This window comes from Epinephelus fuscoguttatus, linkage group LG7 (assembly GCF_011397635.1).
Source record: "Epinephelus fuscoguttatus linkage group LG7, E.fuscoguttatus.final_Chr_v1".
Taxonomy (NCBI): Eukaryota; Metazoa; Chordata; class Actinopteri; order Perciformes; family Serranidae; genus Epinephelus; species Epinephelus fuscoguttatus.
This window is the reverse complement of record NC_064758.1, coordinates 44,470,193-44,498,189: the sequence shown is the minus strand read 5'-3', so window position 1 is coordinate 44,498,189 and position 27,997 is coordinate 44,470,193. Positions and strand designations below refer to the sequence as shown.

The following is a 27,997-nucleotide window of genomic DNA, read 5'->3' as shown; positions in this document are numbered from 1 at the left end:
TTAGTATCGAGAAGTCTGGATTGGACTGTACAGAGGCACGTACAGCTGGAGGTGGTCACTGTCAGACACAAGTTTCTACAAACACGGGGAGACAGAGTTCAGACGATGGAGGGCTGGAGAACCAAGCAATATTAACAGTGCAGCACACTGCACAGCGATGGATGAGGATGGACTATGGAACAGCCTCCTGTGTAGTAACAGCCTTAAGGTCGTCTGCTCATATGTCAGAGGTGAGAATATGAACTAGTGAAGTTTTCCTTCTCTGCTTCTCTTTGCCTCTTTGTTTTCATTATTTGGGCCTCTGTAGTATCAGTCAATCCATCAAACCAACTTTATTTGTAGCACCTTTCATACAGGTGAGAGCAGTTCAAAGTGCTTTAAAGGTGACTGACAGGCTGAGAATAAGACAGAACAAATGGAAACAGTAAAACAGCTCAGTGTGTCTCCTGATGACATCACAGAGGGCTGATATGGACAGACTGCACACTTGTATGTTCACGTGCACACAGTGTGTGTGTGTGTGTGTGTGTGTGTGTGTGTGTGTGTGTGTGTGTGTGTGAGTGTGTGTGAGTGTGTGTGTGTGTGTGTGTGTGGTTCAGAAATACTGTTATTAATTTATTTGATTTGTTAAGTTGATAATGTTTTACTTTGTTATTATTACATATTCATTAGTTTATCAATATTATATAATGGTTTGAAAAGTACCACAGAGAGGCATGGATGGGAGGCTGTATGTTACGGTGCCTCTACACAGCGCCTCACTGTGCTCTATTTTCAGGGTCGGATGTGACATTTATCCTCATCACCAAATCCATGACATGGACTGAGGCCCAGAGCCACTGCAGAGTAAACTACACAGACCTGACCAGTGTGAGGAACATGACAGAGAACCAGAAGGTACAGGAGCTGATACCTGCAGGAGAACGTGTCTGGATCGGCCTCTTCAGAGACTCCTGGAAGTGGTCGGATGGAAGTACCTCCTTATTTAAGCACTGGATACCAGGGTACCCTGCTGACTATCAATGTGTGGCTGTAGCCTTTACCTACTCCCGTGTCTCCGGACAATGGTACGACTGGCCCTGTGCTACCAAGTTACAGTTCATTTGCTACAGCACACGTGAGTTCTGACCCGTTATTCAAATTGTATTTGGATTTCTATAGCAACATATAACAGCAGCATATAATAAACATATATAAATAATCCACAGCATCCACAGTCTTTAAGTGCTCCTGTTCAGTAGTCTGACCGCCTGGGGGTAAAAACTATCTGTGAGGCGGGAGGTTGGAGCTCTGATGCTCTGCAGATGCTTCCCTGAGTGAAGATAAGAGAAAAGGCTGTGTGCTGGGTGACTAGTGTCCTTTAAAATACAAAGTGCTTTCTTCCTCCAGCAGGTGGTGTACATGTCCTGTATCTGATGTAATGGTGATCCTATGATTATTGACGCTATTTTCACCATCCTCATCAGGTGTTTATGATCCTGTGCTGTTATGCTGCCAAACCATACCAGTATGCATCCAGTCAAGGTGCTTCCTATTTTGGACTGGTAGAAGTAGATGAGGGTTTTTGTTGACATGCTGTGTTTCCTCACACACCTCAGAAAGTCAAGTGTCTGTTTTGATGACACAACTGGTGTTCAGAGACCAGAGGGGTATTCCAGGTAGGAGGTTCAACAAACTCCGAGTCTAATCCTGAACTCTGACTTGACTTACCCTGAGCTGGGAAACTCTGAGTATCTGGTTCCAACTTATTTTACACCTGTGGAACTGGAGGTGCTCATGAATGCCTACAGCCAATATGAGCATAGATTTTGTGAAAAAAATGAACAGCGCTAAAGCTGCCAAGGGAAGAGAGGCGGCATATGAAATTTAGCAGAATCATCTTTGATGGGATGTTGGTGGTTTAGTGGATAGAGCAGGCGTCCCATATGGCTTTTGCCGCAGCGGCACAGGTTCGACTCCGGCCTGTGGCACCTTGCTGCATGTCACTCCCTCTGTCTCTCTCCCCCTTTCACGCTCAACTGTCCTGTCAGTTTAAGGCAAAATGCCCCCAAAAACATATTAAAAAAGAACCCTTGCTAATTTCAGCAGCTATTTTAAGCACATATAGATGGTTGATGACTTATTTCAAATTTGAATCCTTTAGAAACTATCATACCCAAGAAAGATACCCTGAAATTCCATAACAAATATCATTATTAATAGTATTATTATAATGTCATTATTAGTACTGTTGAATGTTCCAGTTTAACCTTGTTACTAATTACAGTAAATGTAGGTCAAATAAAATAAAGTCTATTTGTACAGTGCTTCACTTTATATGAAGTAGAATGACACAACAGACTTAAAGCAGTGGTGTAACAGTATGGATGTACTGTATGTTTGAATACAGCTACAAGTCAGACAACAAGCAGCAGCACGGCTGGATTCAGCACACCACCTCACTACGTCACCACTTCCAGTGAGACACAGCCTGAATCAGGTGAGTTCTGTAACTGTATGTTACTGCTGCAGTCATGTTTCTAATGTAAATATGGCCACATCCACAAACATTTTTGCTACAATTCTATCAAATATTCACAAATACTCTATGAAACAAAGAGACCAGGCTCTCAAAACCTCGTTAAAAACAAAAAAGGTACATGACAGACAAATATTTACCTCACTTAGAAATAAAGTAGTAAAGGAGATCAGAACTGCAACAGCTATTTTTTTTATTAAAACAATAAGTAATGCAAAAGGAAATACTAAAGAAATTTGGACAAATATTAAAAAACTGACAGGGAACCATGCAGGAAGTATGATGATGAGAGCGCACGTCCGGGGTGTGTCAGATTTGATATGTGTGGCCAGTAAATGATTGAGTCTAATGAAAAACAGTTCTGTTCAAACAGATACTCATTGGGGAAAGACAGCACATCTAAACGGGGTGTGAAGATCCTCTCCCAGCGTAAGGCATTGTGAATTAATTCAGCCTCGATATCGATCTTATTTCCTACATACGAACAACCCATGTGTGTCTGCCAGCTTGTTTCAGGCTCGGCAGTAGGGAGGAGACAGGGTGGACTCAGGGTTTCTTAAAGAAAACCTGCCAGCGAGCAGGTTAGGTTCACAGAGTCAGTTGCCATGGTGATTGACTCAGAGTTTGACTTACCTCTCTGTCTGGAACTGAAAACCCAGAGTTTCCCTCATTTCAGGGTTAACACACTCAGAGTTTCCACTAAACCCGCTTTCTGGAACACCCCCCTGGAGAGGGAGCTGGTGATCTGGATGCCTAAGAACTTGAAGCTGTTAACAATTTCAACAGGGGTGTTGTTTATGTCAACAGGTGGCTGAACAGTTTTCATTTTTCTGAAGTCAGTGATGAGCTCTTTTGTTTTCTCAGCGTTAAAGGACAGATTGTTGTTGTGATCAAGTCCCGGACAATAAATTTTAACCCTCATGATGCTGATCATTTTTATGGAGTTGTTTGTAAAGTGAGCAGCAGTGGTGATCAGCTGCAGATGATCAGTTTGTGTCGACTTAATGCTGAAAATATGCAACAGATGGAGGATGTAACTACCACATTTTCCCTGTTAGTGTTTCAACTGATGAAATTCTCAAATGTTTCCACAGCTACGACAAAACAAGTGTTCAGACTGAAGTTTCACACACAGGACTCCTCTCTGGATCCGAATGACCCTGCTGTGATGGAGGACACCTTGAAGAAGGTAAATCATGTTTTCTAATTTGATTCAAAACCAATCAATTGACTCTAAAAGCAAATAAAAATACAACTTTATTGATCCCCAGAGAGGAAATCCACATTGCAGCAGTACAAGAAACAGACTGAGGAGGAAACAGATAAAGAGCTATTTAAAATCATAAATACAGTAAAATAAGAAGATTTAATAAATGACATTCAGAAGCTATATACATGATATACATTACAATACTTTGGTCACATACAGGACATGACTTGAGCATTGTGCCAATCCATATGTGCAGAAGTAAAGAGTGTGTTAGTGCCACTCTGCAGGCCTTATTGATGTGTGACTAATGAAGAATCAACAGTCAGCAGAAACTTCACTATCTGCCACCAAATGCAGCAGGAAACTGTACAAATACAATCCAGCAATCTGAGAAAAGACAGAGAGTTTACAAGAGAAGACAAATCTACAACAGACCAACAGGTCGGCACCACCTTAGGAAAAACAAGTATATATGAAGCAGAGTGCTCCTAAAATAGAGCTTCCAGATGAGTCCAATATAAATAAGAATGCAGAATGTAATCTGTGTATGTGAGTGATGAGAATGATGAGGAGTTTTGTGTCTCAGCTCAAACAGAATCTGAAGGACCAGGGGCTGGGTGACAACATCAAACTGAGCTGGAGGAAGCAGCCAGATGGAAAAGTCTTCCACAAGGAAGAGAAGAAGAAGAAGAAGACCAAAAAGGATGAGCTTTAAGGCTGAATTGTTGTGTTTGGTTTCATCAGAGAAAAGTGGATTTCTTTCCTTAAAGTCTTCATGTAATGGGTCAGAATAGATCTGCAACAATTAGCTGATTAATCCATCAGTCGCAACTATTTCAACAATCACTTTATCCTTTTAGTCATTTTGTTAGCTGGTTCCAGCTTCTCAAATATAAGACTTGATGATTTTCTTTGTCATAAATTATCACAAATTCAAGATCTTAAACTGTTGGTCAATTATAACAAGACATTAGTCTTTATGTGTTTGGGCTGTTGGAAATTATTTCAGCCTTTTTCACTATTTCCTGACATTTTTCACTTCAAATACTGTGAGATAAAATAAGTTAAGATACTTTATAATAAGATTTGACTCAAGGAAACAAAAACAAACACCTTTAAAAAAGATGAGCTCTGATGTTTTGCGATATCTTTCAAACCTTTTTTTTCTCTTTAGGATGGCACAGTGGTGAAGTGGTTAGCATTGTTGCCTCACAGCAAGAGGGTTCCTGGTTTGAACCCTGGGGTGGGGGAGCCCTCTGTGCATGTTCTCCCTGTGTCAGCGTGGGTTTCCTCCAGGTGCTCCAGCTTCCTCCCACAGTCCAAAGACATGCAGGTTAACTGGTGACTCTAAATTGTCCGTAGGTGTGAATGTGAGTGTGAATGGTTGTCTGTCTCTATGTGTCAGCCCTGTGATAGTCTGGTGACCTGTCCAGGGTGAACCCTGCCTCAGCTGGGATAGGCTCCAGCCCCCCCGCGACCCCCAACAGGATAAGTGGTTCCAGAAAATGAATGAATGAATTTCTTTCTTTATTTAAGGGTAAAATTGTGTCTAAAACTATTTGTTGTCTCCCTGTAATGTGTCAAAATATCTTCAAATGAGTTGTATAGAAATTAATTACATGTATTTTTTTCTCCTGCTGTCACCTTATTACAAACTTTGAGGAGTGTCAATCAATCACACTTTATTTATATGGCACTTTTCATACATTCAAATGTAGCACAAAGTGCTTTACACAATAAAAGCACGCAAAACAAACAAAACCCCAAAATAAGTAATTAAATAGATAAATTAACAATAATAACAATAATTAAAAGATGACTTAATAAAAATAGTTCAAAGCAAAGTTAAAAAGTTAGCATTAATATGAGAACATAAAATAAACAACTAAAATGATACAATAAAAAGGTTAAGTAAACTAAAAGACTAAATTCAAATATATAATTAAGAGGAAATGATATAATAAAAACTATAAATAAAATTTAATTTAAAGCCAGGCTAAAAAAGTGAGTCTTAAGTTTGCTTTTAAAAATGTCCACACTAGCAGCTGCTCTCATGTCTTCAGGAAGGCTGTTCCACAGGCGTGGAGCATCATAATAAAAAGCTGCTTCACCGTGAGTTTTTGTTCTAACTTTAGGAATGAATAAAAGACCTCTATCTGAAGACCTGAGAGTTCTGGATGGCTCATAAGTTAAAAGCAAGTCTGATAAATAAGATGGACTTAGACCATTAAGAGCTTTAAAAACCAATAAAGAATCTTAAAATCAATCCTGAAGCACACAGGTAACCAGTGCAGAGACTTTAAAATTGGTGTAATGTGAGCTCTCTTTCTGGTCTTCGTTAGCACTTGTGCCGCTGAGTTCTGGAGTAGTTGTAATGGTGCAATATTCTTTTTAGGAAGACCAGAAAGAAGAGCATTACAATAATCAATCCTACAGGTAATAAAAGCATTTTAATTAGTGTCTCTATGTTGGCTTTAGAGAGAAATGGACGCACTTTGGCAATGTTTTTGAGATGATAAAAACCGTTCTTGGTGATACGTCTGATGTGGTGTTCAAAGGTTAAGTTTGAGTCGAAGACCACACCTAGATTCTTAACTTCATCAGATGGTTTTAATTCTAGTGTTTCTAGTTTAAAATTCAATTTTTCCCTCAGTGCTTCAGGACTGATAACCAGTCCTTCTGTTTTGTCCTGGTTGAGCTGCAAGAAGTTTTCTGCCATCCATGACTTAATGTCTAAAATACAGTTAAAAAGGGCATCAATTGGCCCTGTGTCATCAGGAGACACGGCAATGTAAAGCTGTGTGTCATCCGCATAACTGTGGAAATTTATACCATGTCTCCTGATGACGTCACCGAGTGGCAGCATGTAGAGATTAAAAAGAAGTGGACCTAAAATTGAGCCTTGGGGGACACCACAATTCAGTTCATAGCTCATAGATGAACATTCATTAAAACTTACAAAAAAATCTCTGTTGCTAAGATAGGACTGAACCCAGTTAAAAACAGTACCAGATAAACCAATCAAGCTGTGAAGTCGATTTAAATGTATTCCATGATCAACAGCATCAAAAGCTGCACTTACGTCTAATAAAACCAGGACTGCAAGTTTTCTCATGTCCAGTGTACATCTAAGGTCATTTACAACCTTAACAAGTGCAGTCTCGGTACTGTGTTTAGCTCTAAAACCAGACTGGAATTTCTCATGGATATTTTTGGAAATGGTAAAATCATTAAAAACAAGCTTCTCTAAAATCTTACTTAAAAACGGCAGATTGGATACTGGTCTGTAATTATTGGGGTCCATAACATCCAAACCATTCCTCTTCAGAAGGGGCTTAACCAACGCGGTCTTAAAAGCAGTTGGAAAAACACCCATCTGAAGGGAATAATTTACAATAGTCAATAAATAGTCATCTAAAATTGTTTATGTGACTTTTTATGTTACTGTTACATCTTCCAAGCACAAATGCCAAATATTTGCTGGTTGCAGCTTCTCAAATATGAATATTTGATGCTTTTCTTTGTCATATATTATTATAAGTTTAATGTTGTTGCTGTTGGTCGATTAAAACAAGACATTAGGGTTTATCTGTTTGGGCTGTTGGAAACTTTGACAGACATATTTCACTATTTTCTGCCATTTTATACATATAATAGTTTTAGATAAGGTAAGATACGATATGATTTTATAAATATTAAGATACTGTAAGATGAGATAAAATAGGGTTCAACTGAAGGCAACTCCAATGAAAAAAACACCTTAAAAAAGAGCCTTTAATGTTTTGTTAAATCTTTTAAAATGTATTTTTATGAGGAAAAATGTCTTAATTTGAGAATAATGTTGCATCCAAAAAATGTGTTGTTGTCTCCCTGTGATGTGTCAAACATATACAAACAAGTTATAGAGAAAATAATGATATGTATTATTCTCATGCTATCACCTTATCATGGATGCAACCTTTAAGCATTTTCCCCAAAAGTTACCAAAGTCACTTTTAATGTTACTGTAACGTCTTCTTTGTTGGTTTCAGCTTCTCAGATATAAAGATGTGATGTTTTTCTTTGTCATATATAAACTTAATATCTTAAGCTGTTGGTTGATTAAAATAAGACATTAGAATTTATCTGCTTGTGTTGTGGTAAATTAACCTGTTCAGATTCCCTGTCTATTCCAATGGATGTCACTTTTCTAGGATGTCTAGATCTATGATTACTGTCATGTGACTCCACCCAAGTTCACAGACTCATTTGATTGGATGTCTATAAAACCAATCAAAGTGTGTCTCATCTAAAGTGGACTGCAGTAGAGTCACGCCCCCTTTTTAACAAGCACGGCCGACTGCGAAGCAAGGAGGAAGTGCGAGGGACGCTTCAGTCTATTAATCATGTTGTTAAAGTTCATAATTGGTGTTTAACTGTGTTTATAGTAAACATGAGATGTTATATTAATATACATGTCAAAAATCATAGAAAAGATTTTCAGCTTTTACTCTGGATTTCTTATTTTAAATATCCGTCCATTGGAATGGAGGGTGGATCTGAACGTCTCTAATGATACAGTCAGCGTATGATGCATCCGGTTGATTATGTACACACTTTTCATCTCAGGAGGTTTTATTTATTTTAATTTCACAGATAAGAAACAATAAATTGTGAAGACAATAAAGCCTCCACAAATTGGCATTTGAAGTCTTGTGTGATTTATTCTGGCTTCATATGAGTAGAGGAAAAGTCCACTAGCTGCTAGGCTAATTTATACAATGTAAAATGCCATAGGCTTGTGCTAATTATATTAGCATGTTGTATTTGTGGGGAAAATGTGTCCAGATAAAGACAAGTGTTTGTCTGTGAATGCTGCGAGTTATAGTGAAGCTGATTTGTGTTTGAAATTGTCTCTATTAAGCCATTTTTAATGTGTGTTTTGAATCAACTGAACTTGATTAAACGAGATTCGTCCAGTTTGGTTAATCGCCAATTCCTTTCAAACTTTCGCGATATTTGTTTTAACTTACGGGTTTGAGAGTTATACCAAGGAGCGAACTTTCTTTGCTTTTTTAACTTCTTTTTAAGAGGAGCTACAGAGTCAAGTGTTGTTCACAGCGAGCCTACGGCGCTGTCGACAAAATGATCAAAGTCGGCACGGGAAACCTCTGTTACTGAGGGACTTGGTATTGAATTTAATGACGGAGTAATCTTTTCCTTAAATTTTGCGACAGCACTATCTGATAAACATCTAGTATAGTAACTGTTGCTGAGTGGCGTGTAATCGAGTAAAAAGAAATCAAAAGTAATCAGATAATGATCCGATAGCGAGGGATTCTGTGGAAAGACTTTTAGGTTATCAATTTCCATTCCATACGTCAGAACTAGATCGAGGGTATGGTTAAAACAGTGAGTGGGTTCATGTACACCCTGACTGAAGCCAATGGAGTCTAAGAATGAGGTAAACGCGGTAGCCAGGGAGTCATTATCAACGTCGACATGAATGTTAAAATCGCCTACAATAATAACTTTATCTGATTTAAGAACTAAACTGGATAAAAACTCTGAGAATTCAGAAACAAATTCAGAATACGGGCCAGGAGCACGGTACACTGTAACAAATAAAAGTGGCTGCGAGGTTTTCCAGGTCGGATGTAAAAGACTAAGAACGAGGCTTTCAAATGAATTAAAATCTAGTTTAGGTTTAGAGCTGATTAACAGACTAGAGTTAAAAATGGCTGCAACTCCCCCTCCTCGGCCGCTGCCTCGAGGAATGTGGGTATTATTATGACTGGGAGGAGTGGACTCATTTAGACTGACATATTCATCTTGACACAGCCAGGTTTCAGTGAGACTGAGTAAATCAATATGATTATCTGATATTAATTCGTTTACTAACACTGCTTTAGACGATAGAGACCTGATATTCAACAGTCCGCATTTAATTCTCCTGTTTTGTCTTTCTGTCACAGAAGAGGTTTTAATTTTTATGAGGTTGTTATGCACAACTCCTCTTTGTTTAATTTTAGATTTAGATCATTTAGGTGGTCGGGGGACAGACACCGTTTGTATAAAACTATGAAAACTATGGCTGGGTAACTGAACTAGAAGCTCAGAGAGGCGTATAGGACATGATGTCTTCTCATTCAGAATGAAATAAATCTGAATGAAATCATTCGGAATTAAAGTCTTTCCAGGTAGTTTACATGGGAAATATTCATCCCCAATGAGGGTTTACACGGGAGATCAGTTTAATCGCCTTTTAATCGCCTGTATTCAGGTCCGCACAAGGTTTGGGGCAGGGAAGGTTTCTGATTGGATAGGGGGCGGGGCAGTGAAAACTCACAAAACTTTTGAAAAAGCCAAATGAACTCAGATCTGTCATTTTTTAGAACTCAACTATTAGGGTTTCCAATCTTTTTTTCCTGTTTCTGACAATAGTGGTTGCATTAACAATCAATATGAAAAGGAAATATGTCCTTATGTTGTGTTTTCACCACCATTGGTAGGCTGAAGTCTCATCACGAGTGAATAAAGCAGCTAACTCTGAATCAATCTGCTCAAAATTTTTAAGTTCAAGTAACTCATGTTTGTCTTCGTATGCCATTTTGAGGAAATGAGATTCCCATGATCCTTTGCTAAAGAAAATAATAACATTTCACTAGAGTGAAAAGAACGCTTCAGAATTCTGTAATGTTGAAATAATGATTGATATCTGGATGTTGCAATAGCTGCATAATTAATAGTGTAGTGACCCTTTGCCTATCAAGAAAAGGCCACCACCACGGTTGCTGTTAGACTATTTTAAGACGCGTGCGTAACAAAAGACAAATGTCCATTAGTTTCAATGGTAACTGGATTTATTACTTGCAATCCGCTGTGTAGTCCATTTTACTAACATAAACAAACCAAAAATCAGACCTTTCCTCTTCCACATTGCCTTGTGCACGGTCAAAAAACTTTTTGCTTCCACACAGCAACACCTGTGTGAAGTTGCACCTTGATTAAATCACTTCACCTCACTGCCTAATTGTCAGCACACCTACTCCCCCAAGTGGCGAGAGTTTTACCAAAAACAAACATGACGTATTTCACAAAAATGGCTCTCACAAATAGAATTATTAACTTCAGTGAGTGCATAATAAAGAGCTTATGAATGTCAACAAGACACTGTTCCCACTTTAGATCCAGTAGCTGCAAAGACGCATTATGAGCTGTTAATAAGTGAATATTAATAATTTATTAACCTTTATACGACACTGTTCCCACTTTAGATCCAGTAGCTGCAAAGGATCATTATTTACTGTTAATAAGTGCATAATTAAGCATTTATTAAGCGTAATATGGCATTTATATTAACTTCTTATAGTCTCATTAATGTTAATAAACATCTTGTTAATATTGATAAATTGTCTATAAACTCTGAAGGATGTTCTAGTACCCAATAATGTCTCATAAGCCAATAATAAATGTGTTGTATACTATTATTAACACTGATTAGGTTTTATTAATGTTAATAAACACCTTATTAATTTCATCTTTTTGGGTCTTATAGTGTCTTATAAACCAGTAATACATGTGGTTATTGTTCTATAATTAACCCTTATAAATTATAATTAATGTAAATAGACATGTTAATAATATGTAGTATAGGTTTATATCCTGTTACCAAAGTAATAATAATAAATAATACATTTTATTTTTAAGGCGCCTTTCATGGCACTCAAGGTCACCGTACAACAATCAAACAAAATATGGGTAATATAATTAAAACACATCTAGAATACAGCAGAAAAACAGTGCAGAGTTTGCAGCAGAACATTAAAAGACAGAGGAAACATTAACACTCATACGTCTGCCTAAACAGGTAGGTTTTGAGGTGGGACTTGAAAACTAAAATAGAGTCAATGTTCCTGATGTCAGGGGGGAGGGAGTTCCAGAGACGAGGGGCAGAGTGGCTGAAGGCTCTGGACCCCATGGTGGACACACAGGCTGATGGAGGAGGCAGACCTGAGAGACAGGGTGGGGATATTGATGTGTAGGAGGGCAGAGAGGTATGAGGGAGCGAGGTTGTGGATGGCCTTAAATGTATGGAGGAGGATTTTATAGTTTAGTGGAGTTGATGTAGAACAGGGGTGATGTGACTGATGGATGGTGTTCTGGTGATGATACGGGCAGCAGCGTTCTGGAGCAGTTGAAGTTTATGGAGGAGTTTGTGGGGGAGACCAAAGAGAAGGGAATTTCTATAAGTGCTAATAATGCTCCTATAAGCAATAATAACTGTCAGTTATGCTGTAATAAACACTTCTATAGTCTTATTAATGTTAATAAGCATCTTATACTGTCTTATAAGTGCTCATTAACTGTTAATATGTGCTTATTAAGCATTAATTAACGCTTATTACAGTACCTTAATAAAAAGTGTTACAGACATGTCTTTGAAAACAAGGAAAACTGCTGATAATTTGCTAAAAATTGCAAATAATTGTTGCGTCACAACACTTTGCATGAAGTTAAAATGATAGTGAGGTACTGTGAGGCATTTGTGTGGAACATCAGGAGCTATTTCAACAGCTGCAAGTCTGAAGTCACGCATTCAACAAACTGAGAGCGAACAAGATGGACACAGTTCTTCTGCTCATCACAGCAGGTCAGTGTTTGTTTTATCAATGTTTATTCTTCTGTTACAGCACTTTGATATATCCCTGTGTGGTACACATTATGATGCCAGCTGGGGAAAATAAAAGTTTTATTTGTCTTTTCTAAATGAAATAGACCAAGTAAACATCATTTAAAGAGATTTTCAATGAATATTTTATAGGGGTACACTTTTGGGTTTGTTACCTTGAAGCAACACAGCACCATGATGGTAAGAAATTAAACAACAGTTATTGTTATTGTTTAGAGCTGTAATGCAATTTAATATAATACTAATGGAAAACATTTCAAAACCTTTAAGTTTAAGATTCATGCCATTTCTTAAAAACTGAAAAACATTCAAATGAACTCTTTCATAAGTTTGTTTGTCTGAATGTTTCCCTCAGACAACACTGTACCACTGTGGAGCAGCCCATAGGAATGAATGTGTTAAAGAGTGTGAACATATTTCAGCAAACTTTATGTGAGCAGGTGAGAGCACTGCCCTCTGTAGGTAGGGTTAGAGAGAGTTTCCTGCCTTTATAAGGACAGGCGTGGGCAATCAGTCCCTCCTGGTAGATGTGTGGTGGGACTGCTTGGTGTGTGCAGGTAAGGGAGATCTGGGGAGAAACACTGCTCGTATGGTTTGACTTGAAACCTAATGAAGTTTCTCAGTTTTAGGTGAAGTGAAGCTGTGTCCTGATTGATCCTGACTGATGTATGCTCTGTAGCTCCACGTTGAAGAGGTAGGCCACAGATAACTGCTTTGTTTGTTTGACTGTAGGCCTATCACTAATACAATAGTTTAATCTTCATGGCTATTCAGTCCTTGTCTCCCCCTTGTCTGAGCCTGAGTAGTCAGCCTGCTGATCTTCCCAGTGTCTCCTTTAATCAGGGCCTCAGAGTGAGCAAGGTAACTTCAACTGGTGTGATCATAAGTGCTAAATAATAGGCAACTGGACTTGCTTGTGTTTCTTGAAGACGTTTCGCCTCTCAGCCAAGAAGCTTCTTCAGTTCTAAATGACTGGTGCAGAGTTGCAGGCTTTAAACTCTGTGTGGGTGTGAACCCTTACAGAGTCTTTGAGGTCACATGTGAGCTCTTAGTTTCAGAGCCATTAGCAAACTGAGAAACTAAGAGCTCATATGTGACCTCAAAGACTCTGTAAGGGTTAACCCCTCCAAAGTATTTTTGCCAGTTGATGGAAATAATCTTGACCTGATTGCAGACTAAGTGCCAGACTGCTGCGTTGCCTGAACCAGTCCATCTATGTTGTGTGACCTAATTTGTCTACTTTGTTGAACTGAACTCAACCTCAGTTTTAGCATGACTTGTCCATGATTGGTGTATGGTTATTCTAATGACTGACTGCTACACTGTCATAATTGGATGCACTACTGTCCGTTTCACTATTGTGAGCTGAATCAACTGAAATTCATCCTGTTTTGTTTTATTTCTTCAGGCAGCAGGACAAGCTGCAGGGAGTACGTGTGTACGTGTCACCCTTGTATGCAGTGTGGTAGGCCAAATAGTGGTGTCACTTGAGTGTCTTGTAGATTTGCCTCTCCTTGCAGTGTAGATTGCAGTGTTAGGGCTCACAGTGGGCTCACGTGGTGGTAATTATTGGGGTCTGGGATTGAATCTCCCCGTGGTAAGTGCCCTGCCGACTTACTTACTACATTGAATATTGGCTTTCCATTTTATATTGTAGTTTGTATATTTTATATGTTAAAAGTTTTAGATATTTATTAATATTGTCAAATAAGTTATTTGTCCTAAACTTATAATTCTCTTTTTCTCAGGACTCCAGCAGCAAAAATCATATTTATTTATTTATTTACTTTTTTTAAATAAACACTGAAACACATCAGGGAAGCACTTCAAACCTGTGGCGACCCCAAATGGGCCTTTGCAAAAACCTCTAAAAGACCCAGAGCAGACAGAGATGAAGGGACACAAAAACGTAACAACATTCTCATTCCTTATGTCGCAGGAGTGTCTGACAAACTCAGGAGGATTTTCAACAAACACCACATCCCGGTGCACTTTAAACCCAGTAACACACTGAGACAGAAACTTGTCCACCCCAAGGACAAAACACCCAGACAAAAGCAGAGCAATGTAGCGTATGCAGTTCAGTGCAGCCAGGAATGCACAGATTTATACATTGGGGAAACAAAACAACCACTCCACAAGCGCACGGCACAGCACAGGAGAGCCAGCTCCTCGGGTCAAGACTCAGCTGTCCACTTACATCTACAGGAGAAGGGACACTCCTTTGAGGACAGCAATGTGCACATCTTGGCGAGGGAGGAAAGATGGTTTGAGAGAGGAGTAAAAGAAGCCATCTACGTCAAGCTGGAACGACCATCGTTAAACAGAGGGGGTGGCTTACGACACTACTTATCCCCCACCTACGGTGCAGTCTTGGGATCCCTCCCCAGACGACTTCACACCCATTCACCCCTGGTCCCACCTGACCCTAACGACTCACATGGTGGCCAGGTGGGCCAACGACTCACATTGTGACCTTAACGACTCTGCAGGGGTTCCCACCCACACAGGGTTTAAAGCCAGCAACTCTGTATCAGTCATTTAGAACTGAAGAAGCTTCTTGGATGAGAGGCGAAACGTCTTCAAGAAACACAAGCAAGTCCAGTTGCCTACGATATAGCACTTACGATTACCATGACCTGGATGACTGAGAATCTTCACCGACACCCTACTTAAACCATTAGTAGATGCTTCTGATGATGACGACAGACGCAGTCGTGGAAACTGTCAAGGTATGACAAAACAACACTCAAGCCTGTAATAAAAACCATATCAAGCTATGTTTTCACAACAGATGAAGAAAGAGAGACCGGAGATGTTTCATTGTACCAAACTGGAACATTTCAAGCGTCAGCGATGTAACTTTAAGAATGAACACGTTTGTTCCTGGAAATCGCAGGCTTTACTTCATCAAGTCCAAAAAATGTTCACTGTGTGAGCTTTTGCACCATAATGAGGCAGATACTCTATCATTGCTGGAGGAGGTGATGACAGGTGTATTGCTCAGGGAGGGAAGTGTTGAGACAAAAGTTGTTTGGATGATGTACCAGAGGCCGAGCAATCAGCCCATTCAGGACAGACACATTTTAAAAGGGCACTGTACTAGTAGTCCAGGTTAGTAGTGTCAAACCTGGACCCACAGTGCAGACATAAGACTCAGAAAAGCTGCTGGTAGATGAAGAAAGTCTTTTATTGTAAATAGAGAAGGGCGGAGCTGGAGCGGGGTGGGGTGGGGGTTGGGGAGTCTGAGGGGTCCAGAGAATGTCCAGAAGGATCCAGGTGGGTATGGACGTGGTGGTATGAGGCTGGGTGAGGCTGAGTGCAGCAAGACAGGAGCAATCTGAGAGGCAGAGAACAGAGTCAAAATCCGGAGAGCTAACAGATGACCAAAAACTAAAGTTCAAAAGACAAAGAATCATGAGCCAAAGCACACTACCACGCAGGTAAGCAGACGAGATGTGAACTGGACCAGGCTTTCATACAGAGTGGAGTGGAGATGGCTTGATTACTGATGGCTGGCAGGTGTGCAGGTGAGTGGTGACTCCAGCTCCGCCCAGCTCCAGACAGACACACACATCCACAAGACAGGAAGACAAGACAAAAACCAAAGGGGAGGGAAAACAATGGAAATACACTAGGATCCTGACAGTCAATAAAACTCTCTGGTTGATTCTTTACTTTAAACTCTCCTTTACAGAAGTTTTGGTTCCATGAAAACCACCATGTTAAAACAAAGCTTCCTATTGTTACTGTGTGAGCTCAGCATAACATGTCAGTCAATGTAGATTTTAGGTCAGCTTCTTTGTCCTTTGTCTCTGAGTCTTTGATGAAAGCCAGAGATCATCCTGACCATGGGATACTGGCCCTTAAAAGCAGATCGTATCTTGATGAACTGGCAGCCGTCACCAGTTGGCACTCAGCACTCTGTTGTTGATGGGCGTGTCTTAGCTGACCTGTGTTCTGACCCAGAGGTCACGTGTCCTCTGTGAAAGATGGAGAATTCAAATCATCATATTTGCAACACCTGAACAAGTAAAGGCCTATGATCCTGAAAATAAACTCATCTAAATAAAGGCGTAATATTCAAATAATTGTTACTGGAACCAATTTGCATGATCTCTGGGAATTGTGCACTGTTCAGATGTAACAGAGCTATTTCAACAACTCCATGACTGAAGTCACGCATTCAGACAAAGGAAGAGCAGCAAACAACAGCAGACAGAGATGGACACAGTTCTTCTGCTCATCATGGCAGGCAAGTGTTTTATATGTTTTCTGGTATTTCATTACAGTACACTGATATATTGTTGTGGCTACAGAGCTCTTATCAGAACAATATCATGATGCACTGCAGTTATATGATAAGGAACATTCCATCCTTCAGTTTATCACAAACATTTAAAATCAACACATCAGGAGATACATGGTTTTCACTGGACGGGACGGGGATGAATAACTTCTGTAAAGTAACTAAATCTGTCAGACAAAATGTAGTGCCGTGAAAAAATACAATATTTACCTCTGAGATGAAGTGGAGTCAGGGCTGTACTCATCATTTCAACAGATATCTTGTGCAACCCTGCAGAGGGGTCTGAGGGGACATTTTCAGAAACTTAGCAGCTAAACTGACCATTTTAGAGCATTTTAAAACAAAAATCTTTGATCAGTTGTTCTTAATGTTTTGATGACTGAGTGCCATTTCAGGGAGCCAGCATATAAGTGAGGACAGCACAGGAAAAGAGCACACAGAATGACTTCTATGATCTGTAATACCATGATATTTGTAATGACTTCTTTATGATATACTGTGACTTTTTATGACCTTTTATGACATAATAACACTTAACAAAAACTACAACAATCCACAGTCATATAGCCAAAATAACACTCGTACTAAATTTTAGTTTTCCAGATGTTAATACATTTGAAAGTGAATAAATAGAGAGACAGTGTTTGACATTGATAGTACCCACAGCAGTCGAGCAACGGCTGCTGCTGGAGCGGCAACACCACTTGGACAAACCACAGGCAGAACTGCAGCACACTGTAATATTAGAACCAGTAGTAACAATAATGGCACTTTGTTAAGTTTATTCTGATTACACCTGCTGATGATTATTTCGGACAGCGGTGCCTGGTTGCCTGTTGTAGTATAGATATTTTTTCTTAATCATTTTCTATCAATATACTGGGGACATTTTGAGCATATTTGAATATCGGAGGAATGTATCTCCCTTTTATATATTTGAATTACTGCCTAGAGTGGAGAGGAAGTATAAAGTAACAGTACTGCGTTGCCTGCACTACTCTGAAATACACGTCACTATTCACAAGCAGATCTTGCACACACGTTTTCATTGTGCCCACGAGTGACAAATTACAGGGATACAATATTCAAAGTCTAATCAGAGTCACTCGATCTAAATCTTCAACCCAACACCTGGTTGTGCATCTTTGGTGTTCAGGGTGTCGAAGATCAGTCTTTAAAATATAGACACAAAAACATCATTTCTTTCTCAGCACTTTTGGCACGTAGGAAAATCCTAGTGGAATCAAAGTCTTGTCATCCCCCAGATTCTTGCATGAGGGGTCTAGTGTTTTTCTAAAACTGGAGAAAAGCAAGTTTTCATTGTGGAGACATCCTGAGAAATTTAAATCCACTTGGAGTCTGATTATACAAAACTTTGATGAATTAAAGAGACATTTGGATCCCTTTTTAGTCCACTACTTGTTGATCTTTTTCTTTTTTATTTCTGGTTGTTTTTGTAATGTGCATGTTAATTATTTATTTTGTGTACTCCCTGAGTTCTTAGTACTGTCATGTGCCACTTAACATTTGAGGCAGTGTGATTTGTTCTGTGTTTGTGGAATTTGAAGGTAAGAACTGGACGGAGGAGTGACTGAGTCAGAGAAAATGGAAAATGACGTGTACAGATTGTGTACTTTGTGTTTTTGAGAATAAATATAATATACTAAAAAAGTTTAAAGTGACAGAAAATTGTAATACTCAGGTAAAGTACATGTACCTGGACTTGGTCCTCAGCTCCAGTACTTGTACACATACTTAGTCACATTCCAGTCCTGGTTACGTGTTAAACAGTTACTGGGTCAGTCCTGAAAAGAACCCAAACATGTTGCACAATGTTCCAAACATCAGTTTTGATCAACATATAGATTTAAAATGAAAACCCCAAAACAACATGAGTGCTCCCCTGAAACTAACTCATCCTCATTTTAATAATATTCACACAACTCTACAGACACACTCTTCTTCCTCTCAGGCTCAGCCGAATGTTTTCACAGCAACAACGATGAACACACATGAATAATAATAAGTGCTCCATGTTTAAAACACTCTTAAATACCTGATGTTAACATTTTTAAAAGTATATAACACTTGTGATCATTCTGATCTCCTGACTTTTGTCCAATATTTTGATTTATGATCAGACACCATCAGAACATCCCATCAGCCTCAGCTGTACTTTGTGCTAAATATTAGCATGTTAGCATGGCCATTGAAAGAGTGTTAGCATGTCGATGTGAGCATTCAGCCCAAGAACAAATTCATCCATCCATCCATCCATCCATCCATTTTCATCCACTTATCCGGGGCCAGGTCGCGGGGGCAGCAGGCCGAGCAAAGCACCCCAGACATCCCTCTCACCGGCCACACTTTCCAGCTCCTCCTGGGGGACCCCAAGGCGTTCCCAGGCCAGACGAGATATGTAATCCCTCCAGCATGTTCTGGATCTGCCCCGGGGCCTCCTACCAGTGGGATGTGCTAAGGACACCTCCAGTGGGAGGTGCCCAGGAGGCATCCTCGTCAGATGCCCGAACCACCTCAACTGACCCCTTTTGACACGAAGGAACAGCTGCTCTACTCCGAGCTCCCACCGGATGTCCCCCATCTCTAAGGCTGAGCCCAGACACCCCATGGAGGAAACTCATTTCCACCGCTTGCATCCGCGATCTCATTCTTTCGGTCACTACCCAGAGCTCATGACCATAGGTGAGGGTTGGGACATAGATGGACCAGTAAACTGAAAGCTTTGCTTTCTGGCTCAGCACCCTCTTCACCACGACGGACTGGCACAGCGCCCACATCACTGCAGAAGCCACACCGACCCACCGATCCATCTCACGCTTTATTCTACCCTCGCTCGTGAATAAGACCCCAAGATACTTGAACTCCCTTGTTTGAGGCAGTAACTCTCCCCCAACCTGGAGAGGGCAAACCACCGGTTTCCGACAGAGAACCATAGCCTCAGACTTGGTGGTGTTGACTCTCATCCCAACTGCTTCACACTCAGCTGCAAACTGTCCCAGGTCATGTTGGAGGTCACGGTGTGATGGAGCCAACAGAACCACATCATCTACGAAAAGCAGAGATGCAATTCTGAGGTCCCCAAACTGGACCCCTTCCTCCCCCCGGCTGCACCTCGAAATCCTGTCCATGAAGGTCACAAACAGGATTGGTGACAAGGAACAACCTTGGTGGAGGCCAACACCCGCTGAGAATGTGTTCGGCTTTACACCAAGTATGCGGACACAGCTCTCACTTTGGTCATACAGGGACTGGATGGCTCATAGCAGCGAGCCTTGCACCCCGTACTCTGGTAGTACCCCCCACAAGACCCCCGAGGGATGCAGTCGTAAGCCGTCTCCAGGTCCACAAAGCACATGTAGACTGGATAGGCAAACTCCCACGCCCCCTCCAGCAGCCTTGCAAGGGTAAAGAGCTGGTCCACTGTTCCACAGCCAGGATGGAATTCGCATTGCACCTCCTGAATCTGAGGTTTGACAATCGGTCGGAGCCTCCTGTCCAACACCCTGGAGTAAACTTTACCCGGGACGCTGAGCAGTATGATACCCCGATAATTGGAGCACACCCTCCATTCCCCTTTTTTGAAGATGGGGACCACCACCCCGGTCTGCTGCTCTGCAGGCACCGTACCCAACCTCCACACGACACTGAAAAGGCGTGTCAACCAAGACTGCCCAACAGTGCCCAGAGCCTTCAGCATCTCAGAGCGAATCTCATCCACACCCGGCGCCTTGCCACTGGGGAGCTTTTTAACTACCTCAGCAACCTCTGCCAGGGATATGGGCGAGAGTTCCCCTGAGTCTACAGGCTCTGCCTCGTTCAAATTCATCTTAATTATTTCATTATTAAGTTCTATCTTATCTTCTATGACTGCTTTGAAATCAGACCATTCACTGCAGATTGTTGTCAGGATTTATCTGTCGCTGTGGTCCAACAAAATGATATCAAACATGTTTCTGACAAAAGTGAACATTCACAATATTTGTCCATAAATCTATAAATAGTTCAATTCAAATTGCTGCATATGCTAATATTCAATGAATAACTGCCTGTGACTAATTAGCATGAAGTGAAATGATACTGAGGGACCGTACGCTGTTCATGGGAAACAATGAGCTGTTTCAACATCCACAAGTCTGAAGTCAGACATTAAACAAAGAGCAGCAAACAAAGATGGTTATAGTTCTTCTGCTCAGCAACTGTTTTATATGTTTAGAGGAGAAATGTCTCTTTGATAACAACTCAGACACATCTGACACCTTGTTTAACACAGAATGATGTATTATATACATTTCTCATATGTTTCTAGAGTAAAATCTTGAAAACAACTAAATGTAGTGCAGTAAAAAGTACAGTACTGCAGTGTGAAATGGAGCAGAAGTAGCTTATAAAGTGTGTTTAAAAAATGGTATATATTGGTATATATTTGAGTTTAGTCCAAAGACACACCTGAATACACTGAAATGAAACATTACAAAGTGAAGAGATATAAAAAGTCATTTATAGCCTGAATCTGATCACTATGCATGTGTGTCACTACAGGGCTGTATGCTGTCTCATCACATGCTGAACGTCAGTACCATGTTGTTTATGACCGGAAGAACTGGACTGAAGCACAAAGTTACTGCAGAGAGAAATACACAGACCTGGCTACTGTCGACAACATGGAGGACATGACGACCCTGAACAACATGGCAGATGCAAGCACAATGGTCTACTCAGTATGTTCCAGCTATTTGAGTTCACTTTTCTCTGTCTTTCATGTAAAAGTCATTTTGATAAGTGTGTCAGTGACAGGTGGTTTGAAAGTATTCAAATCTGATCCTACATAGTAACTATAGTAAATATCTCCTGTAAAATGTAGTAGAGTAGAAGTATAAAGTGTTTTCAGTATAAACTTCTCATGGTGTTTGAGCAGACAGTGTTTCCCTGTTGAGCTGCAGTGGAGGGATGGTAACAAAAGGAGGAAGACTCTAACTTTGGAAGATCTCCACAGACAGATGAAGCCTCAGATTAACTTCACATCAATGTTTGAATATATTTTACACACAACGAGGACTGTAGAGTTTGTTCCCAGCTGTAGCAGCTCAAAATAATAATAATAATAATAATAATAATAATAATAATAATAATAATAATAATAATAATAATCATAATATTCAGCATATAATGTGAGAAAACCTGAGTGCTTAATTAGTAATTAAGAGTTTTATGCCAAATGTAATAATGTAGGAAAATGATTATGTATAAACTAAGTAGAAAAATGTTGAATAATGTCATTAATTCAGTGTATGATGTGATCATTTAAAGAAAAGAGTACTCTCCTTGTTTCTTAGAGCAAAGAAACTCTTCTAATCTTACATGACACCAGTGTTATTACAAAACTGTTATCGCGTACATTGAAATTATTTCATTATGAGTTGCAACAGCATCACTTACACTGAAAGTCCAATATGAGGGGATCTCTTAATGTCCAGTATGAACAGCAGGAATGATTACAGGAGGCAAAACTTGTTTCACTGTTCATATGAGCTCCTGAATGTTGTTTGAAGACAGACTTCAATTTTGTGAACCTGTCCTTTAAGAGTTTTACACATTGAATCTCTCAGCTGTAAAATCCTGTAATAAAGTGGTGGAGGATCAGACTGACAGGCAGCATCAAGACTGTTAATGGCAAGTTTATGTAAAAATGTTGCCTTGAACAAAAGCTAGAGCGAGCTCTAATTCTTTATCTCACTGTCAAATATTAGTATAAAGAAGTCTGGATTGGACTGTACAGAGGCACGTACAGCTGGAGGTGGTCACTGTCAGACACAAGTTTCTACAAACACGGGGAGACAGAGTTCAGACGATGGAGGGCTGGAGAACCAAGCAATATTAACAGTGCAGCACACTGCACAGCGATGGATGAGGATGGACTATGGAACGACACCCACTGTAGTGACAGCCTTAAGGTCGTCTGCTCATATGTCAGAGGTGAGAATATGAACTAGTGAAGTTTTCCTTCTCTGCTTCTCTTTGCCTCTTTGTTTTCATTATTTGGGCCTCTGTAGTATCAGTCAATCCATCAAACCAACTTTATTTGTAGCACCTTTCCTTTCATACAGGTGAGAGCAGTTCAAAGTGCTTTAAAGGTGACTGACAGGCTGAGAATAAGACAGAACAAATGGAAACAGTAAAACAGCTCAGTGTGTCTCCTGATGACATCACAGAGGGCTGATATGGACAGACTGCACACTTGTATGTTCACGTGCACACAGTGTGTGTGTGTGTGTGTGTGTGTGTGTGTGTGTGTGCGTGTGTGTGTGTGTGTGTGTGTGTGTGTGGTTCAGAAATACTGTTATTAATGTATTTTATTTGTTAAGTTGATAATGTTTTACTTTGTTATTATTACATATTCATTAGTTTATCAATATTATATAATGGTTTGAAAAGTACCACAGAGAGGCATGGATGGGAGGCTGTATGTTACGGTGCCTCTACACAGCGCCTCACTGTGCTCTATTTTCAGGGTCGGATGTGACATTTATCCTCATCACCAAATCCATGACATGGACTGAGGCCCAGAGCCACTGCAGAGTAAACTACACAGACCTGACCAGTGTGAGGAACATGACAGAGAACCAGAAGGTACAGGAGCTGATACCTGCAGGAGAACGTGTCTGGATCGGCCTCTTCAGAGACTCCTGGAAGTGGTCGGATGGAAGTAGCTCCTCATTTAGGCACTGGAGACCAGGGTACCCTGATGGAAGGAATCAGCATTGTGTGGCTGCATACTTTGGCTACTCTGGACAATGGCGTCACCGGTCCTGTGCCATCGGGAGAGCGTTCATTTGCTACAGCACACGTGAGTTCTGACCCGTTATTCAAATTGTATTTGGATTTCTATAGCAACATATAACAGCAGCATATAATAAACATATATAAATAATCCACAGCATCCACAGTCTTTAAGTGCTCCTGTTCAGTAGTCTGACCGCCTGGGGTAAAAACTATCTGTGAGGCGGAGGTTGGAGCTCTGATGCTCTGCAGATGCTTCCTGAGTGAAGATAAGAGAAAAGGCTGTGTGCTGGGTGACTCGTGTCCTTTAAAATACAAAGTGCTTTCTTCCTCCAGCAGGTGGTGTACATGTCCTGTATCTGATGTAATGGTGATCCTATGATTATTGACGCTATTTTCACCATCCTCATCAGGTGTTTATGATCCTGTGCTGTTATGCTGCCAAACCATACAAGTATGCATCCAGTCAAGGTGCTTCCTATTTTGGACTGGTAGAAGTAGATGAGGGTTTTTGTTGACATGCTGTGTTTCCTCACACACCTCAGAAAGTCAAGTGTCTGTTTTGATGACACAGCTGGTGTTCAGAGACCAGAGGGGTATTCCAGGTAGGAGGTTCAACAAACTCCGAGTCTAATCCTGAACTCTGACTTGACTTACCCTGAGCTGGGAAACTCTGAGTATCTGGTTCCAACTTATTTTACACCTGTGGAACTGGAGGTGCTCATGAATGCCTACAGCCAATATGAGCATAGATTTTGTGAAAAAAATGAACAGCGCTAAAGCTGCCAAGGGAAGAGAGGCGGCATATGAAATCAAGCAGAATCATCTTTGATGGGATGTTGGTGGTTTAGTGGATAGAGCAGGCGTCCCATATGGCTTTTGTCGCAGCGGCACGGGTTCGACTCCGGCCTGTGGCACCTTGCTGCATGTCACTCCCTCTGTCTCTCTCCCCCTTTCACGCTCAACTGTCCTGTCAGTTTAAGGCAAAATGCCCCCAAAAACATATTAAAAAAGAACCCTTGCTAATTTCAGCAGCTATTTTAAGCACATGTAGATGGTTGATGACTTATTTCAAATTTGAATCCTTTAGAAACTATCATACCCAAGAAAGATACCCTGAAATTCCATAACAAATAGGGACAACTGTAAAACTAACGTGTGACTATATAATTGGAGTGCAAGCTCTTTTATTTTAGTAATGCATAATCACAACTAGATAATAATATATGTTATGTTGAACACATCACTGGTGCAAGTAGTAGTCTGTCTGCTGCAGCTCCATGTTTTGCTTGTACTGTACAGTAAGAGGTAAATCTACTCTACATCTGTCCAGATGCACTGAGAAAATATTTGAACAAGAAGCCCCGAGAAGCTGCTGCAGAGGGGCCTTCTCTGACATCTCCTCCACTCGCTGAAGAATATAAGTTCAGCCAATTATTGGTGGTCTCTGATACACTGCTGTGTTGTCATTTTTATCATTATTAATATTATTATTATAATGTCATTATTAGTACTATTGAATGTTCCAGTTTAACCTTGTTACTAATTACAGTAAATGTAGGTCAAATAAAATAAAGTCTATTTGTACAGTGCTTCACTTTATATGAAGTAGAATGACACAACAGACTTAAAGCAGTGGTGTAACAGTATGGATGTACTGTATGTTTGAATACAGCTACAAGTCAGACAACAAGCAGCAGCACGGCTGGATTCAGCACACCACCTCACTACGTCACCACTTCCAGTGAGACACAGCCTGAATCAGGTGAGTTCTGTAACTGTATGTTACTGCTGCAGTCATGTTTCTAATGTAAATATGGCCACATCCACAAACATTTTTGGTATAATTCTATCAAATATTCACAAATACTCTATGAAACAAAGAGACCAGGCTCTCAAAACCTCGTTAAAAACAAAAAAGGTACATGACAGACAAATATTTACCTTACTTAGAAATGAAGTAGTAAAGGAGATCAGAACTGCAACAGCTATTTTTTTTATTAAAACAATAAGTAATGCAAAAGGAAATACTAAAGAAATTTGGACAAATATTAAAAAACTGACAGGGAACCATGCAGGAAGTATGATGATGAGAGCGCACGTCCGGGGTGTGTCAGATTTGATATGTGTGGCCAGTAAATGATTGAGTCTAATGAAAAACAGTTCTGTTCAAACAGATACTCATTGGGGAAAGACAGCACATCTAAACGGGGCGTGAAGATCCTCTCCCAGCGTAAGGCATTGTGAATTAATTCAGCCTCGATATCGATCTTATTTCCTACATACGAACAACCCATGTGTGTCTGCCAGCTTGCTTCAGGCTCGGCAGTAGGGAGGAGACAGGGTGGACTCAGGGTTTCTTAAAGAAAACCTGCCAGCGAGCAGGTTAGGTTCACAGAGTCAGTTGCCATGGTGATTGACTCAGAGTTTGACTTACCTCTCTGTCTGGAACTGAAAACCCAGAGTTTCCCTCATTTCAGGGTTAACACACTCAGAGTTTCCACTAAACCCGCTTTCTGGAACACCCCCCTGGAGAGGAGCTGGTGATCTGGATGCCTAAGAACTTGAAGCTGTTAACAATTTCAACAGGGGTGTTGTTTATGTCAACAGGTGGCTGAACAGTTTTCATTTTCTGAAGTCAGTGATGAGCTCTTTTGTTTTCTCAGCGTTAAAGGACAGATTGTTGTTGTGATCAAGTCCCGGACAATAAATTTTAACCCTCATGATGCTGATCATTTTATGGAGTTGTTTGTAAAGTGAGCAGCAGTGGTGATCAGCTGCAGATGATCAGTTTGTGTCGACTTAATGCTGAAAATATGCAACAGATGGAGGATGTAACTACCACATTTTCCCTGTTAGTGTTTCAACTGATGAAATTCTGAAATGTTTCCACAGCTACGACAAAACAAGTGTTCAGACTGAAGTTTCACACACAGGACTCCTCTCTGGATCCGAATGACCCTGCTGTGATGGAGGACACCTTGAAGAAGGTAAATCATGTTTTCTAATTTGATTCAAAACCAATCAATTGACTCTAAAAGCAAATAAAAAAATACAACTTTATTGATCCCCAGAGAGGAAATCCACATTGCAGCAGTACAAGAAACAGACTGAGGAGGAAACAGATAAAGAGCTATTTAAAATCATAAATACAGTAAAATAAGAAGATTTAATAAATGACATTCAGAAGCTATATACATGATATACATTACAATACTTTGGTCACATACAGGACATGACTTGAGCATTGTGCCAATCCATATGTGCAGAAGTAAAGAGTGTGTTAGTGCCACTCTGCAGGCCTTATTGATGTGTGACTAATGAAGAATCAACAGTCAGCAGAAACTTCACTATCTGCCACCAAATGCAGCAGGAAACTGTACAAATACAATCCAGCAATCTGAGAAAAGACAGAGAGTTTACAAGAGAAGACAAATCTACAACAGACCAACAGGTCGGCACCACCTTAGGAAAAACAAGTATATATGAAGCAGAGTGCTCCTAAAATAGAGCTTCCAGATGAGTCCAATATAAATAAGAATGCAGAATGTAATCTGTGTATGTGAGTGATGAGAATGATGAGGAGTTTTGTGTCTCAGCTCAAACAGAAGCTGAAGGACCAGGGGCTGGGTGACAACATCAAACTGAGCTGGAGGAAGCAGCCAGATGGAAAAGTCTTCCACAAGGAAGAGAAGAAGAAGAAGAAGACCAAAAAGGATGAGCTTTAAGGCTGAATTGTTGTGTTTGGTTTCATCAGAGAAAAGTGGATTTCTTTCCTTAAAGTCTTCATGTAATGGGTCAGAATAGATCTGCAACAATTAGCTGATTAATCCATCAGTCGCAACTATTTCAACAATCGCTTTATCCTTTTAGTCATTTTGTTAGCTGGTTCCAGCTTCTCAAATATAAGACTTGATGATTTTCTTTGTCATAAATTATCACAAATTCAAGATCTTAAACTGTTGGTCAATTATAACAAGACATTAGTCTTTATGTGTTTGGGCTGTTGGAAATTATTTCAGCCTTTTCACTATTTCCTGACATTTTTCACTTCAAATACTGTGAGATAAAATAAGTTAAGATACTTTATAATAAGATTTGACTCAAGGAAACAAAAACAAACACCTTTAAAAAAGATGAGCTCTGATGTTTTGCGATATCTTTCAAACCTTTTTTTTCTCTTTAGGATGGCACAGTGGTGCAGCGGTTAGCATTGTTGCCTCACAGCAAGAGGGTTCCTGGTTTGAACCCTGGGGTGGGGGAGCCCTCTGTGCATGTTCTCCCTGTGTCAGCGTGGGTTTCCTCCAGGTGCTCCAGCTTCCTCCCACAGTCCAAAGACATGCAGGTTAACTGGTGACTCTAAATTGTCCGTAGGTGTGAATGTGAGTGTGAATGGTTGTCTGTCTCTATGTGTCAGCCCTGTGATAGTCTGGTGACCTGTCCAGGGTGAACCCTGCCTCAGCTGGGATAGGCTCCAGCCCCCCCGCGACC

At 40.3% G+C, this 27,997-nt stretch overlaps 1 protein-coding gene across 5 annotated transcripts; it reads left to right on the top strand.

Annotated features, from left to right (window-relative positions):
• The first annotated feature begins 10 nt into the window (after positions 1-10).
• LOC125892274 (C-type mannose receptor 2-like) lies at positions 11-27,997 on the top strand. Of its 5 annotated transcripts, XM_049582196.1 has the most exons (6): positions 11-230; positions 779-1,117; positions 2,390-2,479; positions 25,182-25,271; positions 26,402-26,496; positions 27,106-27,997. In XM_049582196.1, the coding sequence occupies exons 1-6, from the start codon at positions 158-160 to the stop codon at positions 27,232-27,234; spliced, it is 816 nt and encodes a 271-aa protein (XP_049438153.1). In that variant the 5' UTR covers positions 11-157; the 3' UTR covers positions 27,235-27,997. The 5 variants fall into 5 exon arrangements, with proteins under 5 accessions (XP_049438153.1, XP_049438155.1, XP_049438154.1 ...); XM_049582198.1 differs by lacking the exon at positions 2,390-2,479; XM_049582197.1 differs by lacking the exon at positions 25,182-25,271.